Source organism: Anas acuta, chromosome 4 (genome assembly GCF_963932015.1).
Source record: "Anas acuta chromosome 4, bAnaAcu1.1, whole genome shotgun sequence".
NCBI classification, from domain to species: domain Eukaryota; kingdom Metazoa; phylum Chordata; class Aves; order Anseriformes; family Anatidae; genus Anas; species Anas acuta.
The window spans coordinates 47,967,598-47,988,738 of record NC_088982.1 but is presented as its reverse complement, the minus strand read 5'-3'; the positions used below and the strand labels follow the sequence as shown (position 1 = coordinate 47,988,738).

At 35.5% G+C, this 21,141-nt stretch overlaps 1 protein-coding gene across 11 annotated transcripts in view; it reads left to right on the top strand.

The window, feature by feature from the left end:
* The window catches only part of FSTL5 (follistatin like 5), a 402,914-nt gene that overhangs the window by 208,375 nt on the left and 173,398 nt on the right, over positions 1–21,141 (top strand). For all 11 annotated transcript variants that reach the window (XM_068681113.1, XM_068681111.1, XM_068681110.1 and 8 more), the window contains one exon: positions 5,275–5,523. In XM_068681113.1, coding sequence (XP_068537214.1) covers positions 5,275–5,523 — 249 coding nt within the window. The remainder of the gene's footprint in view (positions 1–5,274; positions 5,524–21,141) is intronic.

Genomic DNA, 21,141 nt, shown 5'->3' with positions numbered 1-21,141 from the left:
ATCTTTCTTTGATTAAAAAGAATGGATTATTTTTAGGCTCAGTCTCACAATCTGTAAAATCTTTGTTATCGAGGGTGATTTTTTTGAGCTTCAGGGGATATGTTTGCTTCTACTTCTATAAGCCTTATTTTGTTAAGTAGTTCATAATATGAAAGATTATTTACTTTGAAGCTGCCCTGTAATTGTTAAGAATAAGTCTGTTGCAAGATAAAAAGTGAGTAAGTGTGGAACATAAACCTATATTTTTGTTACTTAAAGGATTTGGAAGAAATGCTTATGTGTTTGTGCATATTTTATAGAAGACATGTGTTAGTTTAAGATTAATTTGCATGCAAATCTGTGAACATGACCACAAGTGATATTTCTCTCCACATCCACCTTGAGGTGACCGTATTCTGGAGGTTCTGTATCTTCAGAAAAATGTGTAAGATGCAAATTGCTAGTAGTGTGTCCAAAAGCTTGACTAAGATAGTCAGAGTTTGGAATGCAGACTGCTAAATTGTATTGCCTGCTAAAACATTTTTTTTCCTTACTTTTGTCTTAAAATCAGAGGACTGTGTGTGTGTTTTCTTTGGTGTTTTTTCTTTTTTTTTTTTTTTTCCCCTCTGAGCGTGAGGTCTGACTTGGGTAGGGTGATACAGAATAAAAGTGCTATGTTATGGCCCTTTAATACCATGTTTAGAGAATACTTTGGTAATTGCCCCAATCTCTCTTTATTTTATTAGTTAGTCATACAGGGGAATTTTATTACCACAGGCATTATACTTACAAATTATTGACAATCTTCATTTACTCTGAGCTTCTCTCTTTTTCTTTTTTTCTTTAAATTTTGTTCCTACACAAAATGTTCCCAATCAAAATCAAAAACACTAAATTACTGAAGAAGTTTGTATTCCAGGAGAGTTGGATAATGAGTAATGCAAATTTAGTGTCTTGTTCAGTCAGTACACTTACAAGCTGTTCTTGCTAGAAATATTAAAATTTGTCTAAGAACTGCTGCTGAAGTACTTCATTGTTTTATTATTTTTTAAAAAGTCTAGATATTAAAAAAATATATATATTTATGAGCAGATACAGTTCATGCTGAGGTCATGTTCAGTGTTATTGCCCTATTAGTGTTAATGGTAGGCGGTGATCAGTCTCCCTACTGCTGCTCTACCTCCAACCTTCCCCCCCTTCATTCCCCACCTCATCTCTTCCAGTATATTCCTGTTTCATGTGAAACTTTAGGCTGTTACTGAGTACTTACCAAGACTGTAATCCTGATGTTCCATAGGCCTTTCATAGGTGATATGATGAAAAAATAAAGCTGTAGAGTTGGTATGGTTATTGACAAAATCCTCTTAAATAAAAAGCTGGGGATGGACTGTTGACCCCAGAAATCAGTGTCAGTTATTCATATGCAAGGAATTGACTTATTGTCTCACAAACTAGCTGCCACTGTTTTAAATGTCATGTAGAGAATGCTCTAAGTTATGATAGAAGCCATGAATACAAACTATTGTTGAGAGGAGAGTCTGTGTTTGGCATCGAGGACTCAAGATACAAATTCCCTTTGTGCCTTCCAACCTCAGGCCAACTAGAGAATGGGGTGATTCACATGCTCATGAATTTCTGAAGTCTCCAAGTATGATGCTTCTCTAAACTGATTCATCAGAAGAAAAGTGGATATTCTTGCCAGGGTTTTACATACTAAAACACTCACTTAATTCCCAGATATGGATAAGACAAATGTGGTCTGAAACTTGATCAGTTCTTGGTTCTGTTCCTTCAGGTAGAAATATGTATGAGGAATGCTAAGTGACAGCTTGAAGCTTTATTTATGATGACTTGCCTTAAAAGAGAAGTCAAAAACATTTTGCTTTCTCCAATTCTTAAAATAAAAATCATTTTCCTTTTATTTGTTCTTTTCTTTTATATTTGTCTAGAGTTTAATCAAACAAAAACAACATTGTGACTGCTTTGGCTGCCTTAGGTGTAATATATTTTTAATGATATTTCTTTAAATGTGGCTTTTTAAACTTATGGCTATGATAATTTAAATGCTTCCTGACTTGCAGAGTAAGTATTTGAAAATTGAACAAGGGACATTTTGTTTTCCATAGTACTGTAGACACTCTGTGAATACATAGATATTACACTCTATCAGGTGAAAATGCAGAGTATGCTAACTTTGCTGTATTGGTACATACTTTCCTATAATCACGTTGTGCTATTTGTCAAATGTAGACTCCTCTTTTGTCACATAAGCAATTCCAATTAAATTGCTGAAAAAAAGATTAGCATTCATGGGCAGATCATTTGTCCTCTTGACTTGTTCTCCGTCTCTCTTAATATTGAATATGCTGGGATGCTTATCTTCTGCACTAAATTGTATGTCCAAATATAAGAACCTAAATTCATCTTGGACTAGTTTACTGTCTAAATCTAAATGCTTAGATGGAAGAACAGCCTTCAGAAAAACCCGGTGTTTTTGTGACGTGTCTGTCCTGTGAATGGGTTGGAAGGTGTGCAAGTTCATAAATAAAAAATAACACAGAACAGCACTTGTTAACATTCAGTAATACCTGAACTGAAGGTAAAAACTATGTCTGAAGAGTGAACACTACCTGTGTCAATGTCAGTTGGAATTTTACAATTGACTTCGATAGAAGGAGTTGTGTATGCATTGATACATGTACATGTAAATACATGAGTTGTTTTGGATTAGTTAATGGTATGTGGTAGTTAACGGAGACATTTATAGAACTTTTCATTAGGGCAGAAAGCTTGCTTATTTATTGATATGATTGGTATATGCTAAACATATACCAATATTGCTATCAATTTATATTACGAAAATCATTGTTCCTCATTTGAAAGTAGCTGTTTTTCATTCAGACATCATATTAAATTATAATACTAAAACGAAGTCCCAAGTGAAGTCTCAAATCAGTTTCTACTTTCACAACAATATACAGCTCTGTATGTTGTACCACACACCTCAATAATTCAGAGCAGTTGTCAGTTTGAGAACTTTATCTTCCACTTCAGAAAGCAGAAACAATAACGATTTATGGACTTTGGCCTCAAACTGCAGCAGTTCTATCACTCCAAAGTCCTATAATTCTGCGGTGTGTGTACATGATCGGTACTGTGAAGTATGCTTGAATATCGTAAGACTTAACTTTATTTGATGTTAGCAGTAGGAGAAAGAAATTGGATTTAAATTAGTTTTTATTAATTAATCTCTGTTGCCTCTTTATATTTATGACGTGTTGATACAAGGAGTAATATTTTCAAAAATTAATTGGAAATTTAAAATTTTTGATTAAGTTTGCACATTTCAAGTGTGTTTGGTGCTTTTCAAAGTTATGCTCACCAATACCAGCCTGGCCTAAACTGTTTCATACGTGTGTATGAAAATGGCTATAATATAGTTAGATAAAGTATGTCTGAGGTGAGTGAGTATAAAGTCTTCTCAGTGTTGTGCTCAGATTGTTGTAAAACAGTATAGCAAAAGGATTTGTCATATCAAAGCCAACTTTCATGGCTGCATGCTTTTTGTACTGTATTGGTCTGTGGAAAAAAAAAAGTGGGATCTTTGCTGTACAAGAAATAAAAGAACCAATGCACTTTTGTCTTGGTTCTAATAATCCCATATGCTTAAGCAGAAAAAGTGGTGAGAATTGACTTCTGCCACTGAAGTGGAGAACATAGATTCTCAGTGGTTAGGAGAAATGTGTGCCAAGCTGGAGTATTTACTCATTTAGCTCATTAGCTCTTCACTAAAGAAAATAAATCTAAAACTACTAAATTATGCATAGCCATTTGTTTGTTCATATTTTTTCCTATGGGGCAGCCAAGTACTTTTCAGCTTGGCTATGAGAATAGGGAAGGAATCACAAGGAGTGAGATTACGAGGAGTATATGGTATTTGTGGATTGATTTTAGGAGTTGTTGATTTGATTAGGAGTGTACAGCAAGAGAATAAAATGAGGTAATTGTGAAGGGCTATGTCTAGTCCCACATTTGGTGATATTTTAGTATTTTATACTTATTTGATGATACAATTATGGTCTCAGGCCTCCTGCATGATTGAGGCATTAGTAACTGCAAGTGGGAATTTCATTTTATTTTTTCATTGTACCTGCCCTTCTTGTTACTAGATGATGCTTTTAATTACAGTTAATTGAACACATGACAATGACTAAAAGTAAGGTTGTAAAAAAAAAAAAAAAAGTTCCCACTTCCATTATATAATACGAATATCTTACTGGATCTTGCATACAATTAAAATATACAGATTCTATGTAGCTTTGAAATATTAGTTACATTTTTTTGTACTTGCAAATGACCTAAAGCAGGCCATTAATTATGAGAAAATGAATAAATTTCGAATTCATTCTAGAAGTGCTAACTTCACAAATCCAAAATGCAGTTATGTATGGTCACTGTATCAGCGATACCAGCTTCTTGAAAAAAAGTAGTACCAGAATGGAAAATTACTGCTGACAGACTTGATGGTCGCAGTACACTTAAAAGCACTGTCTCTTTGCTTTGCTGATATTGTTATTTCTTCTTACATTGCAGTGATGCATTGTCATTGTCCCTCCAGTACCATTAAATTACCTTCATTCATATGACTTTTTTATTTAAGTAAATCTTGTGCTATTAGGAATCCTCTGTAGCTAGAGGAGAGGTTTTGCTAGACTTTTCGTTAATAATAATGACTTGTCTTATTTCACTTCCACTCACATCTGTGCATCTATGCATGTTTTTGTTTACCTGTGTGTGTGTCTGTGTGTGGTGTTTATTTATTTATGTCTTCCCCCTGCCTCTGTGGTTTTTTTTTTGTTGTTGTTGTTGTTTTTTGTTTGTTTGTTTGCTTTTGTTGCTTTCTGTCTTACACTCATCTGTCCATGTACCGAAGAGTATATGCTGAATTCCACTAATAATTATTCTGGCTTTTGAACAAGAACTTTGCTTAGTAAGTACTTTCTTAAAAGATTCAGAAAACACTCTGTTGGTAAAACTGAGGCAGCTTAATAAGACAGCATTGTTATAACAAAATACAATTTATTGTATGGATTGAAGAGTTATTATTTTTTTTTTTGCCTTGCATTTTTCTGACCTGTAAGGTCCATAAAACAATTCTTACTGTGAGGACTTGTAAATATTAATAAGAGCCTTAGAGCGCTTAAAAAGAAGGCCTGTGGGCAAAATATGTATTTGATTTTGTCAGATTCTTTGCATGTGATTTGATAGATCTTCTATTACAATTTGCTTTTTCAGGGTACATGGGTCAAGATGGGCACTTGGGATCGTGTGAAAACAAGTACTGTGGTCTGGGTAGACACTGCATTGTGAACGGGGAGAGCGGCCAGGCTGAGTGTGTCTGCATGGAGCGCTGCAAGCTGCATTATAAGCCGGTGTGTGGCTCTGATGGAGAGTTCTACGAAAATCATTGTGAAGTGCATCGCGCTGCCTGCCTGAAAAAGCAAAAGGTCACCATTGTCCACAATGAAGATTGCTTTTTTAAAGGTAAGTGCGGCTGTACAAAACACTGCTATTGGTTACGTGTTTTCAAGCAGTTCATTTAAAGTATTATAGAGGCTGCATTGAATGTACAACAATTAAATGACTCAGGAAGGTAATATCATAAGTATGTTACTCCAGAGACATCTGAGGGATTTTTTTTTCCTTTGTATTTGTACTTAGTGCTATCTATGAACACCCTTTTTAATCCAAATAAATCAGATTTCTTGTTGGGATCAAACCATAGCAATTTCTACAGATGTGGCAGTTGACCACATTCTTCTGAATGTACTTACAGTCCCAAATCCCAAAGCACATTAATCTCTCTTGCAACAAAAACAGAATTTAAGATTCAGAGGGGTTTGGTAAGGCTGGAGGACCTGTATTTGGTGTTGAAGTTGATGAATAGGTAGACTGGCAGCTAATTCATGGCTAAACGGGCCTTGCTCACTTTGAATTTGGACAATCAAGTTTAGTTGTGTATTTGCCAAAGCGTGCAAGTTAAGCTGCCTTTCCATCTATTGAATTCTGAGAGATGCCAGCCTGAATGTTGAGAGATTTACCTTTGTATGAAACAGCTTATCATACTGAATTGCAACTTGCTCTGTTTTTGTGTATTTTGAGCACACCTTGTGGTTTCCTGGAACTGTGCCAATACGGACCTTGATTAAGTATGTTTGAGTTTTTGGGCACATTTGTAGTGTGCTGTTACTGGTTAAAACAGACAGATGGCTTTTGGAAAAAAACAGTTTTGAATAATGCAATTTTTAATGACTCTACCTAGGGGTTGAATTAATTTATATTCTTTTTAAAGGCTGGCCTATTTTGTTAATGTTTTTATAAGCGGAGGATATAGTTGCATTCTCAGTAACAGAAAACCTGAACTACTCAGTAGAACAAAAATTTGCATGAGCATTGGCTACTTTCACCACAGAAAGAAGTCTAATGAAAATCATAGACTCATAGAATCATAGAATCATGTAGGTTGGAAAAGACCTCTAAGACATCAAGTCCAACCTTTAAACAAAATATTTCACTTAAATGAAATTCATCTTTCTTAGATTCACTTACATTGTTATATTCCATCTAAATTTTAATCAGAATTTTCAATGATTTATTCTGGTATAAGGTTGTTCAAATGGAACCAGTTTAAAAATTTTCAAAAATTATCTTTTTTTACACTACATTTGTTGTTGGCATTTAAATGAAATGTTGTAACTCTTTACTAAATCCAAGCATTCCAGGTTATGCATACATCTTAATACCTTTTTGTTGTAACAAAGGGTTTTGTAGTAGAACTGAATAATAATAATAAAAAAAAAAAAACTTAATGTGGACACTAGAAAATTGATGCATTGTCACAATATATATAGACTTCAAATAGCTTATGTCCTGAGGTAGCAGAAAATTAAAATTTAATTTTAGGATCATAGCATATGTCGCTTGTAGGGAATGATTTGTGCAATAATAAAACATGGATGTTTCTGCCTCGTGTCTCAAAAATCACAATCTTTTTTTTTTTTTTAACTGAGAATTATGTTTTCCTAAGTAGATTTAAAAAAAAAAAATCAACAGTTTTGTTTTAGATGATACAATACTGAGAGAATAAATGACAGTAATGAACACAAGTGTTTAAATTTATGTGGCTAATTTCAGTTCTTCAGTAGGTGATACACAGTACAAATAAATTCAGAACATGTTTGTGAAAAATTAGCGCTGCTTTTTCTGAGGGGGAAAATGTGGCAAGATTTATTTACTGAAATAGAAATTGAGGCAGTGCCTTAGCTAGAAACATCACCGAAGTGCTGCCTAAAGTTTTGTTAGCTGATCTTAACATTTTAAATTCACCACATTAGTTTCATGTGTACTGTAGTGGAAAATGGAGTATCTGAATGATGTTCAACTTCAGGCAGCTAATTTAGACAGTGGATTAAAAAAGTGGGTTTCTCCTTTTAATCAGTGACAGTCCTCAGAAAAGGACTAGGGCACCCAGCTGACTTCCTTAGAATTATCTTCTGAAAACTATTACTTATCAAGATGCTAAAAGTATTGTAATTTGGATGCTGTATCGAAATGCTTACAGTTAGTATAAAATATTTCATTTTATCTCCTTTTTCTCATTTTATGGTGCCTTCAGTGGTGTTAAGCAGACATGGCTAGGGGCACGTTTTTTCCTTCATTTTGTTTGTTATATACAGACCTTATCAGTGTCAAGTTTTGTCTTAGTAACTTCAGCTCATTTGTTGCTGTAGTACAGCATGGTAATGGCAGCATTGTTGCCGTTTATGACTGCTGCATATGTTCTCCATCACTCAGTTCAAATCAGTTTAAAGTGTGACTCAAGTTACTTCTTTTTCAAAATGTTAGGTATTATTTCCTTCAGCCTTAATTTTCTTTAATGCTATCTTGTTTAACTTCTTGAGGGCTGAGTTTTGTGTGGTGACTTTGTGCTTACACTTGAGGTATCTTCTACGTACTTGAATCTCGCAGTATTAGTACCTGGAGTCATCTGTACTGTAAAAGAAGATTCCAAACTGTGTTCATGAGGATCCTTTCTTTTGAGACATTTTTGAGTTAGTGACTAGTAGGCTGTCTTTCTTCAGTAAGGCCAAAGTACCGCAAGTTACCAGGTCAAAAGCATTAAAGAGCCAATAGAAAATACCCTCAACGGTGAAATTCCTAGATAGAAAACGTGAACCCCATTGCCATCAGTGTTGTCAGAAGGGCACTGACACATGACTTATAGTTTAGCTGACATACTCTAGCGCAAATGATTTCATCTCAGTGTCTTGCTTATGAGACGAGAATGTTTAAAAAAGATTTTATATTCAGACAACAAACATACCTGAGCATTCTTTCACAGAATTATTTAAAAAGAATGAGCCACTCTGAATTGGTGGTGCAGGAAGGTGAATAGGTTCAGTATGTACACAACGTGCCATTATATGGTATCAGTGGTCTCTGACAGCAGTGACTCCACATATATTTGTTTGTATATATGCACAATTTCATGATTACAGATTACGCTTTTTATGCTATTGCTAATCAGGTGACTTCAGACCATGCAAACATGCACTTAGTAACTTGATTTTTATTTTTTTAAATTTCATCTAGTCTATAACTTATATTTGCCTTCAATGTTTAGCTCACGTTTTGGGTTTCAAATCCTCATACTGGGCTGATTTTCTTGCAAAGAAAATATTTCTTCAGGATATAAGTTTTAGACTGGGCATTGAGCTCAAGATCAGAAAAGCTGAGAAATATTACATATTAAAGTAGTAAGCTTATTATTAAACATTTTAGTATTCTGTGATTGGAAAATAATATTTTACAAGCAAATGTTCTGTCTACCTGATTAACATCACAAAAACAGTTAAAATCTATGAATACTGAAACAAAGTTTTATTACTGAATGATTTACAGTACTAGGTTTGTTTACACCGGAGGAAAGGGGGTTGAGGGGAGACCTTATTTCTCTACAGCAACCTGAAAGGAGGCTGCAGCAAGAAGGTTGCTTTTCTTTTCTGAGGTGACAAGTTGATGGGACATGAAGAAGCAGCCTCAAGTTGCACCAGAGGAGGTTTACATTGGATATCAATAAGAGTTTCTTCATGGAAAGGGTGATTAGGCATAGGAACAGACTTCCCAGGAAAGTGGTGGAGTCACCTTCCCTGGAAGTATTTAAGAGATGTGTGGATGTGGTACTTAGGGACATGGTTTAGCAGTGGACTTACTAGTATCTGGTTGATGGTTGGACTTAATAAAGCCATATAATGAAGCAATAGCCTTCAGAAGAGATCTAGAACTTCTTGGAAGAAAAAGAAACTTGAATGATGAGCCAAGGCAAATTTGGTATTGACAGTGTGAGCTGGGAAGTCTGATATGCTGCTACCATCCTAATTTGGCACTGCCTTCGTTGGCTTGCTGACTACAGTTCTACAGCTGGATGGTTTCCACATGCTCTGCTTCCAATGACTTGGCTGTTCTTGAGCCATGCACTTTGTGTTTCAGAGCAGTTTAATGTTTTGTTGGGAAAAAAGAAGTTAGACCATCTGGCTCACACTGCACTTCATACTGTTAAAGAACCCCTTCCTGGCCATCACCAAGCATAGCTTAACAAGCCCCAGTGGGTAGCAATTCAAACGGACCAGAACTGCTTTACTTGGTGCCTCTGCCACTGCTCCATGAAGTCTCAGCATGAAATAATGGTTTTGTGCCTAACTTAGAAGGCTGGAGCCATTACTTTTCTTCCTGCAAGTGTGTCCCCAAGAGGGATAGCTGCAGCTCCAAGCCTCTAAAAAGTTTTGTTGAACTTTTGTATGAACTACCAGGGGCTGAATGGCCCGCATAGGATGTCCAATAGGTTTCAGTTATGTCTGCTTTTTGTGTTAACTTCAGTGATTTGATTTTCCTAAATTCAGGCCAGTAAATCTAAACAGGAGACTAAAAATTCCTCATGACATAGTTAATTTCGTATTTTCTTTGCACCATGAGCTTCTAAGAGCTTTTCATATGAAGTGTATTTCTATATATTTCTATACACAGCAATACACTCAGTCATTTTGGCAAATTGCAATTTAATAGGAGTTCTCAGGAATGTAACACATACTCCTCTGTACTATGACTTTTATAGAATATTGCTAGAATATAAGTTATTTCATACATAAACTTTAAAGTAACTTCTATATCTTTTTTTCTCATATTAACGCTTTATTTTCTTTTTTTTTTTTTTTTTTTTAATTTGGTCTCACTTTTCATTTGGTGGGATTTATAATCGGTTCAGCTGTCTGTAAGCTTAAGATTTCTTTGTCCCACTACTAAAATGTCTAGGTTTCTGAGGACTGTTACAATAGAAACTTTGGTAAGAAAGTCTGCTGCTGTTACTGAGTTGTGCAGAGCAATGAGGATAAGAGCAGACTATGCCCCTACCCGTTTTGGATTTGTTCAAACTGGATCACAGTAAGTATGACTGAAAGTATAAAATGGCGTATGGGGGATATAAATGAGGCTTACAAAATCATCAGGGCATGCTGATGGTAGGTATGAGGAAAATTTGCCTTCTATTCTAATAAAAGAACAAAAATGAAGAAAACACAAGCACGTTCAAAACAAACTTTTTACCTGCTTACACAGCAGGTCTTATAGAATCATAGAATCATAGAATATCCTGAGTTGGAAGGGACCCTTAAGGATCATCAAGTCCAACTCTTGACACCGCACAGGTCTACCCAAGTTCAGACCATGTGACTAAGTGCACAGTCCAATCTCTTCTTAAATTCAGTCAGGCTCGGTGCAGTGACCACTTCCCTGGGGAGCCTGTTCCAGTGTGCAACCACTCTCTCTGTGAAGAACCCCTTCCTGATGTCCAGCCTAAACTTCCCCTGCCTCAGCTTAACTCCATTCCCGCGGGTCCTGTCGCTGGTGTTAATGGAGAAAAGGTCTCCTGCCTCTCGACACCCCCTTACGAGGAAGTTGTAGACTGCGATGAGGTCTCCCCTTAGCCTCCTCTTCTCCAGGCTGAACAGGCCCAGTGCCCTCAGCCATTCCTCGTACGTCTTCCCCTCCAGGCCTTTCACCATCTTCGTAGCCCTCCTCTGGACACTCTCCAACAGTTTCATGTCCTTTTTATACTGTGGTGCCCAGAACTGCACACAGTACTCGAGGTGAGGCCGCACCAGCGCAGAGTAGAGCGGGACAATCACCTCCCTTGACCTACTAGCAATGCCGTGCTTGATGCACCCCAGGACACGGTTGGCCCTCCTGGCTGCCAGGGCACACTGCTGGCTCATATTCAACTTGTTGTCTACCATGACCCCCAGATCCCTCTCTTCTAGGCTGCTCTCCAGCGTCTCATCGCCCAGTCTGTACGTGCAGCCGGGGTTTCCCCGTCCCAGGTGCAGGACCCGGCACTTGCTCTTATTGAACTTCATGCGGTTGGCGATCGCCCAGCTCTCCAACCTATCCAGATCCCTCTGCAAGGCCTTATGGGTAAAAGCAGCACAGGATTTCATAATCATTCTTTGCAGCTACTAGGGTTTATATGCATGTGGGTTTATTCTGTGAATTTTTTGATCTCGTGGTTAGGGGAGGGGAAAACCATTTAACCATACTGCGATTCAGTGGAAGTGAGTTGAAGTGAACTAGATCCCAGCAATAGCTTGCAGAAGAGATCTAGAACACCAAGCTAGCCTTCCCAGTGGTTGCAACAGTATTTGTGCAAAGATAACTTTCTTGTGATCTGTGTGCTAGGTAAGTGTGGTCCTAAGAATACTGGTTCCTAAAATACTGACATGTTCATTTAGAAGCACTGATGCTTGTGTTGTCTAATTTGATGTTTATGTACTCATGCAGGGAATTGCATTTGCTCTTAACCATTCACAGTAGTAACAAATCATTCACAGAGTGTAAAGAAAAAAAATCACTGTTTTGTTAATGACAGGTAAATAATTAGTTTATTTCAGTATTTCCTGTTGAAGAGGAATGCTGTAGCCAATGGAAAACTGCTTCTTTTTTATTGTTCTATGAAACTATAAACTAAATTTTAGCACTGTTCCTCTAGCCTACTATCCCCACTTGCTTTATTTCCTCAGTTCCATTGGTCATGAAATTTGGAAGATTGTCATTGTTTTTCCGCAAGCATCTATTCAAGATTTGTCACAAACTTCTCTTAAATTGCTCCAAATTGTCTTAAATTTCTTAAGTTTTTTACACTAGCAGAAAGGCAAGGCCTACATATAGAAGAATATCTGCTACTGGATCTGCAGAGTGAAATAGGGTGGAAGATACTTGAGTACATGCTTAATTTAAAAACTAAACATTCAGCACATCCTGTGTTCATTGTTGGCAATACTCTACCACTTTACAGCTGAACCCCAAACTCTACTCTCTTTTTTCCTTCCATTTGGATTAAATACAGTGTAGGATGGGACAATGACTAGCCTCAGACACTTTATAATTTTTTGACTGGCCAAGCACATACTGTGAAGGCATCTCTTATTTTCAGCAGCTGGAGCAGCCTCAATCCATGTGTTTTCATTTCTTCGCTACTAGAATAAATGTGCTAATAAACTCTAACTGCTTATGCATTCTGCATTCATATAGAGATAAGGAATAACTGTTCTCTACTTAATCCCTGTAAAAAAAACAAACAAACAAACAAACAAAAAAATTAATGAAGTTTGAAATTGCTTGTAGGATGTTGCTGCTGTTTGTTAATACCTAAAGAAACGTGTGTTTGTACATAAGAAATTTTAATTGGTTGAAGAATGCTTTATTTTTTATTTTTTTTTTTCTGATTCTAGTAATGAAGTTAAACCTGTTCAAAGAAACCTATGTTGAAAGCTGCATTGTGAAGCCTCTACTGAATCAGACTAGCAATATTTTAAAGGATTCAGATTGTCTATTTTCTTAGTGTCTGTAGCAACCTATTTATGATGATAGACTGTAGGAGCACGAGGAATTTCAGTGAAACTACATTTAGTGTTTTTTTGTGTGTTTTTATTTTTTACCACAGGTAAATGGGGGAGGGAGCTTGGGAAAGAAAAAAAGTAGTTTGAGTGATTTTTGGCTTGAAATGGAAATGCTATGTTTGCATGAGCAGTTTTACAAATGATTACAACTCCTACATACATATCAAATGTAGTGCAGTAGTTCTTCCAGATTAGTGTACGTGGATAATATTTACTAGAAAAATGGCGCACCGTGATCTGTTTCAGCCACTGGTTTCCAGTACTGTCAAGGGAGTGGCTGCGTGTTCTCCAAACTTAAAACTTCTTGCTGTCAGCTATAATTCTCTGTAATTGTTCTTATCTGATTAGGTTATTATTAGGGGGACTATGGTATAATGAAGATCATTACACAATAAAGCAAGCAATTCAAACTTAAGTCATAATTTTATTATAAACAGAGTAATCCTAGTCTTCAGGCAGGCATTTAAGTGAGATATATTTTTTTTAATACAACAACAAAGTATAATGTTAAAGCAAACTGGTCTGTGTAATGAACACAGTTTTAAAAACTTAAAGTTTTAATTAAAATCATATCAGAATTGTCATTAGATCTTGAGGAAAATTTGATGGAATGTATTGCTGTCCTTTAAAAATCATTAGCAATTGGATACATATATAAGGCATTGGCATAATATAATTAAAGGTGGCTAATATATGGTATACCAATTGAAAAAAAGCAACAGATTTTCTTCAATAATTCTTGAAACAATTGGGTACACAAAAATGATTATAAACATAAATTTCTGAATCCAGCAGCTTAAAACTGGTGGGAGAAGTAAATCTACAGTGGATAAAACCTACCAGATAAAAGCTGCTGCTTGTGGTTTGCCGTTTCTTTCTCCTTTATCATAGTATCATGGAAGTATTTGTGGATCATAGTAAACAAAAAGCTATGAAATTAATGTTTTTCTATTAAAAGAAAGTATAGTGTCATAATGGAACCTGAAAAATGGGATATGGTTCAAAGTAGCAATCAACACAGTTGCCAATTCCTAATTCAGGCATCGTTCCATCAGTTTGTACACGAGTTGTAGATTTTTTTTAATACTTTTTGGAATCTACAGGAAAGAGCAGAATACAACTAATGAAATGTAAGAGAGTTTCAAATTCTTGCTGGATCACAGCCTAGTGATAACTTACAATTTTCCCTTTGCTCCTCCTCATTTGATGTTGAGAACATACTGTGGCACAAGATGATGATGATGACTTCCCTCCACCACCATACATGCTTGCAATGGAATGTGAGAAACAACCAGAAAATAATTAGCTTTAAACTGGTTATAATAGAGGAAGACTTAGGCTGTATACTCTGCTAAATATGTGCTAATATTTGTCCCAGATTGGGAAATAGAACAGCCAAGGCAGCACAGTTTTAATGAACATTGTAGCATATGTATTCTCAATACTGTTAGGACTTGCCAGTTTTTAGATTGAAATCACAAAGATTTGCTACAGATATAAAAATATTAATATTTACAATATCTTTGAATGTTTTTACTTTTCACAGAGAAACTAAATTGTTTAAAGTTATGAGATTAGAAAATGTTTTCAGTGTCAGTGGATTTAGCAAATGCACTTCTAATACTCAGGCATAGAATAAATTAAATTTGATAAATCGGGCAATGAAATCTAATTAGATCCTTTAGTTTTCTGTTTATATGGAATAACATTGATATATTTAAAAATTGTTGCAAGCAAACAACATAAGTAAAGGAAAACCTATTACAACAAAAATAGGTTAAAATGTAGCCCCAAGAAATAAGCTAAAGTAAAATTATACAAAACATCCACTTGCTATGAATGATGTTCAATATTTTTGTATTTTTGTTTTGTGCTTGTGTTGGCCTTGGGTGCAGTTAAATTCTGAACTATATACTGCCAGGAAAGTTTGTCTCCCTCAGGGCTGGAGCAGATGGTGGATATATTTTCTTTTTCTTCTTTTCACCATTTACAGACCAAGACTGCTGAATCTCTAGAAGAAAGTGTTTTTGCCAGAGAAAACTGCTGATGTTGGCCTTAAACCAGTAGGGTTCTTAGCTGTATTCTTGACAGGGTTACTACTAAAGCTCCAGGTAAAAGTGAAGTGTATTGAAGTTTTGCTAGTAGCAGTATTTTAAGGCAGATTTGATATCTGGTTAATAATGTTAGGTGTGTAGAATTTAAAAAGTTCTACTTATTATTTACTAGCAAGTTTTAATTTTTATTCAGCCTTTTTGTGTCAGGAAATTTTGCTTGTGTGAGGAAGTTATCAATTTAGTGTTTCCAAGTAATCACTTTTACTTCAGTTAAAAGAATAACAATCTTCTAAATCCGTAGGGAATCTTAACTATTGTCAAAAATACAGAATTTACTTGTACTCATATGATTAATGTCCCCTGGAGAATGAAAGAAAATCAATCTTGAATTTGAGTAAAAGAGTAAGTCTTATATATTGGGGGGGGAAGGAAAAAAAAAAAAAAAAAGGAAAAAAAATCTGCAAGTGAGAAAATACCTTTTCAGTGTTAAATACTAATTACGGTCAAGAAGTTGTTTCATTAGTGTTCCTAAATTTAAGACAACTGCTGAATGGACCATTTCTTTGTTATTTTCCCATTTCAGCTTCCCTTTGAAAAAGGTCCTTGCCATTCGAATGGAACATAAAGATGTTTATTGGTCCCTAATGATGCAAACTATAGTTGTACAATCATCATTTTAGAATATGAGCTCTGTGTGCTCTTAGATTTGTTGTCATTTTATCACAATTGTAGAAGCATCTTTAAGTGTATTTGCTTTAGCAGATGGTGAATGGCCACACTGGGAATATATCCATCTTTTTTACTGTATGATGAAGTTTTAAAGCAGATCTTTTAGCTACAGTAGCTAGAAAAAACATACTTCTGTAATAAACATTGTAGGGTGGGAAAAAGGGTCTAATTTTGAAGTCCTTTATGCTGGACAAAGGAAATCAGTATATACTAGATACATGAGAATACATGACATGCTATAAATAGGGAAAAATGCTAATGTTTTCTTTAATCATTACGGTATTTTTAAATTAAATATATATATGTTTTTAAGAAATTTGAAATCATGTGTTTCATCTCTTTGTGTAAAACAAATAAACAAAAAAAAAAACACCCTGAGTGCTCTGGGGGTGGGGGGAAAACCCTTCCAGTCCATACAGAGTTTCCTCTGACACTGTCATTGCCATGAATTCTAGGCCTGATGCAGGCCTTACTGCTGAAGCTAATGAAAAGATTGCCACTGACTTCAGGTTCAAGAATAAGCAATATATTGCAAGCATGAAAGATATGAAAGGGAGTGTAAAGGACGAAATACTGGGTTTTAAGTCTGAAAGGAATGAACCTTTAAAGCAAAATAGAATGAGAGAGTAAATTGGAAAATGTAGTTCTACTGAAGCCATGCTCTTTGTGCAAAGAATGTGATGCTCTTTCTTCTACAATTTGCAATTTAGGATCAAGTTGATGCTGTGAAGTGTGATTTGTAGATCATTAACTCAAAGTCTTGAGTTACTCATGTGTCTTTCTTGGCAATTGTACTATTCAAATGGAAAGTGTAGAAGAACAGTAAAGAACAACAGTAATAAGATTCATAATTTCAAGCAGTTTTGCAGGTCTCATGGCTTAAGTGTTAGCTTTAAAGGTGAGAAGCAATATGGCAAAATGCCTGTTCTAAATGGTGTAAAAAAAAACAAAAAACAAAAAACAAAACAAAACAAAAAAAAACACCCTGTACTGTAGGCTTTTAATAAAGCTGGCTAATATGTAGCCATTCCTGTGACATTAAGATCCCTGAACCTTTTCCAGAGGTCTTGGGTTTGTCTTCAATTTTTTATTTTTTTTATTTTATTTTTTCATGTGTGTGTGTAGGAAAGTTACTTTTAGGTAGCTCATTAATGAGGAATAGCAGAGAGCCAGCAACAATGGTCATAAGGCATAGAGCACCTATGTACTGAGCTGGGAGGCTTCCTGCCAGTATACCTGGGGATCTTCATCCCCCTACCATGCAGGATCTTGCCCTGATTTCTCCCTTTCCTGCTTTCTGGCTATCTGGCTCAATTTTCCTACTTTGTAGGCTTTAGAAATTTCACAGTTTAATTTTATTTATTTATTTATTTTGCGATGGCCTTTTAAAAGTATTATTAAATACTTTCAATTGTTAACGTATTTTTAAAAACTTTGAATACTTCAGTTTTAATTATTCAGGAAATTCCGCTGGTTTGAAAAGTAAAAAGACTTGCTTTGTTTAGTGTTTGTAGAGAATATGCACTTTCAAAACAAAAGGAACTCATTACTTCATCTCTCGGTGATTCTTTTCGTAGCTTTACGTAGTACTGTTTATATCAGACTAGCAAGTAATGCTGGAAAAAAAATAATTAAAAAATGCATTTCCATTAATATTTTGTTCTGTATTGGCTTATGAGAGTGTGCTGTCCTGTTCCTAGGCAGCAGAAAGTCTTCGTAGACCAAGGAAAGAAAGACTAGGGTAAGTCTTGAGTTAACAGCAGTTGTGGTGGAAGCCCAGGAGAAGTAGAGAGAACTTCATAGTCTATGTTTTGTTCTGCTCAACTGAAACACATAGTGATAACAGCTTAAAACCTGTACTTATTTTTGTAATTCAGAGGTAAATGAACACAGCATGTGTAACCATTGTTATCTTGCTGTTGTCTTGCTATCTTCTCCTTAACACCCATATGTACATACGTATGTAATTTTTATTTATGTGTCTAACTTTAATGTCAATCAAAAACTGCCTACCTTCCCTCCAAAATAGTGGTTAAAAAGATGAAAAATATAGATCATTGCTTCATTTTCTTTTCCTGTATTCACAAATAGTTGTGGTGGCAGTGTGGACATTTTCAAGTGTCATGGGTTTTGAGGTATGCACCTTCCTATTTCATACTGTGAAAGATCTGTGGATGGGGCCAGCTCAAGGTGTCCTTTTGGTATACTAATTTCTGGAAGACAAAGATCTTTTGATGTGGACTAAAATAAGTTGTTTCCCTGAACAACTTTTTTTCCCTGAATGGTCTTGTACAGGCAGTCAAAGGATTGATACTTTGGGACGCCTCATGGCTAAATTTTCAAACTATGTCTATTAAAAGAATATTTTTGTGAGTTGTAAGTAAATGCTTTACCAATCATTCTGGACCTTTAACTGAAAATAAATTTTAAAAAATGAACTGCAAAGTGAATGGTGACACAGATAAATTTCTAATTTTGCACTTGTTTTTGTTAAACTTCAGATGGTGTTTTACTCTTATTTTGACAGAGAATGGGGCTCTGAAATGATAATTTGATGCAAAGAAAATTTATTCAGTGTTCACCTGACAAATGGTTCAATATTTGTGGTATTTAAATGATCTTTTGTAATGCATTATTTAAAGACTTGTACTTTCAGTGCAGAAGGCTGAATGGGATATTGTTTTTTCTAAAAGCCAGAGGAGAAATCACAGAATAAAGGATCTTAATTCTCTGCATTTTGTGTGAGAGAGAAAGTGAGCATACATAATCACCCAAGGGATGTGGTGTATTACAGCGGAGTACGATGTGTTACTGGAGTGCCAAGATGTGACTGGACAGGGAGCTACATAATCCTGTTTGGGCTCCCTTTACCATGAAATTTTGGACCAGGTGCTTTTCTGCATTCCCTTCCAACCTGGGCTGTTCTGTGAGTCTGTGTTCTATAGTACTATTAGTAAAAGTTAAATACCTTAGTTTTATTTGCTAATTGGACTAGCAGTTGACAAAAAGTTGAATGCAATTTTATGCAAACTTATGTAAATAATTTACAGGATAGCTCACTCTCAAAATTCATCCATTATCACTTTGAAAATAACAATTTAGAAACAGTATTATATTAAAAAAAAAAATGGCCAAAAACAATCAAACAAACAAAAAAACAACAATAATAGAGCTTGTCTTTGTATAGAGCTGAATAAATGCAATACTACAAAGCTGGGGTGATCAATCCATACAGCATGAGTAGTAAAGCCCAATAACTCTCCAGAAATGATAGGAACTTAAATTTCTTCCTTTATAGGTCCATAAAAAAAGGAAAAAAAGTTTGTTCACAAAAAAGCTCCAAATAAGAGTTACATATTTAGAGCTAAAAATCCATCTTTTCACCACTAACCACAGACTGTTATTAAGCAGGTGATATAACGAAGCCACGTTTCTGAGCAATTAAAAAGCGAGTTATTAATAATACATATATATACATATAATTAAGTTCACAAGTTTAGGTTGAAAGAGAATAGAGGGAATAGCTGGTCTATTGTCTACTAATTTTAGCATGCTATTTTACTTTTTGCTTTGCAGTACACTACTGCATTGCCTGGTTATTGGGAATGTAATGTGGGATTTTTTTTTCCTGTATTCCAAATGATTTGCATTAATTCTTTTATTCTATTTATTTTTTGTCCTATTGTTTAAGGCTTGCTATGCAACCCTGAATTCTGCTTCTTTGAAGAATGATGTTGTTTTTACACATTTTCTTTCAGCTTTGTTGTTTTTCTTATACCTGTGTCTTACAGTCTGTACCTTATTAGAGATACAGAATAAATACTTTTTCAAAAATTCAGTGTATTTGCACCTTGGGTTGAAGTGAATGGAGCAATAAGTGCTTGGTTACTTTAGACATCTTATCTTGAATACTCAGTTTGTGAAATGATGTCAGTGAGTGACGATGTTTTGGTTTTAAGCTTATTTCTTCATCTGTTAAACTGGGAATATTGAGTGTTCTAGATGCTTATTTGTTAATGAGTATTAAATGCATGCAATTTTCTCATCAGATTTGCATGCGTGTTATGCCTTCAGCTTTAACTCAAACATTTCTTAACTTCAAATAATTTACTGTTCAGCCATAGTATTTGTCCTTTTTCTTTCATTCAGGGGAGGTAAAGGGAGGTAAATGGGGAACACCTCAGAAGCTCTCCATTGCAGGTGCTTGGGTTGCTGTAAAGAGCTTAACTGGGTACTGGCCTATGTGGTCCCAGGACCCAGTTTTTGCTAATTAACCCTATCTTCTGTAATACTTCTAATAGGGAAGAAGAATCACTTCTATTTAAAAAAAAAAAAAAAAAAAAAAAAAGAAGAGCAACCAAAAACAAAACCCAAAAACCTGTCAGGCTGGAATTCCTGTCAAGACAAATCTGATACAGCTGATACGTTAGGCATTTTGCTGTTTTCCTTGGCATAAAAACCTCAGCTGCTCCAGACTGTGAATTGGCTGCCTGCCTTCTGCCCTTGTTCTCCCAAGTCTCCATCACACTTGTGAGATCAGCAGTATTCAGTCATGCCAGAAAGTATCGTGAGCTGGTGATGCTGGTTTAAAGATGATTTCTCTCAATACCAGATTACGAGGTTAAAAAGCATTCTAAAATTAGAGGCCTTGCAATAATGCAGGTATTCATAGTCTGCAATCATTATCACTTATTATTGCTTCTTTAATTTTGATATATGAAAAGTGAGCTACTTAACGATGATCTCTGAGGGCTTAAAATCGGCAGCTGCTCCTTGATTATTTTATTTTTTCCCAGTACCTTTTCACAGGAGCAGTGGAAGACCCATGGGTGGCTTTGAGCAATAGTTTCTCTTCTAATCAGAGCTGTAGAAAAAAAATAAAATGAAGTGATCTGTGGGCAGTACAGGCTGTAAAATTATCTAACAGCAATTTTCTTCATTTCTCACTTACAGCTTTCCTAGCTTAAGGTGTGGAGGAAGGTTCCCTTAACTTGATGAAATGTACTTCACCCAACTGACTTTGATAGGTTATTAACCATTTTAGAATGAGCTGGCGTCTCAAAAGTATTCCTGAATGCAGAGGGGATTCTGTACACAGTTTGGTCTGCTTGCTTCAGCAAATCAGTGTGTATTGATGTTCAAATTAACACATTCTTAACATTGAATTTTTAGTGTATGCACAGTTTAAATACTCTTTAATTGGTACTCTTGGAAGGAAAATATTTATTGCCTCAGGTGTCTGAAATGTAGCCTCTGTTACAATTGCCAGGGGAGCGAATTGTGTTCTGTCCTTTGAATTCATGTTCTTGTTGGTAATTGAGGAATACTAATGTTCACTAGAGCATAAGGGTCATTTAAGGATCAGGTAGAAG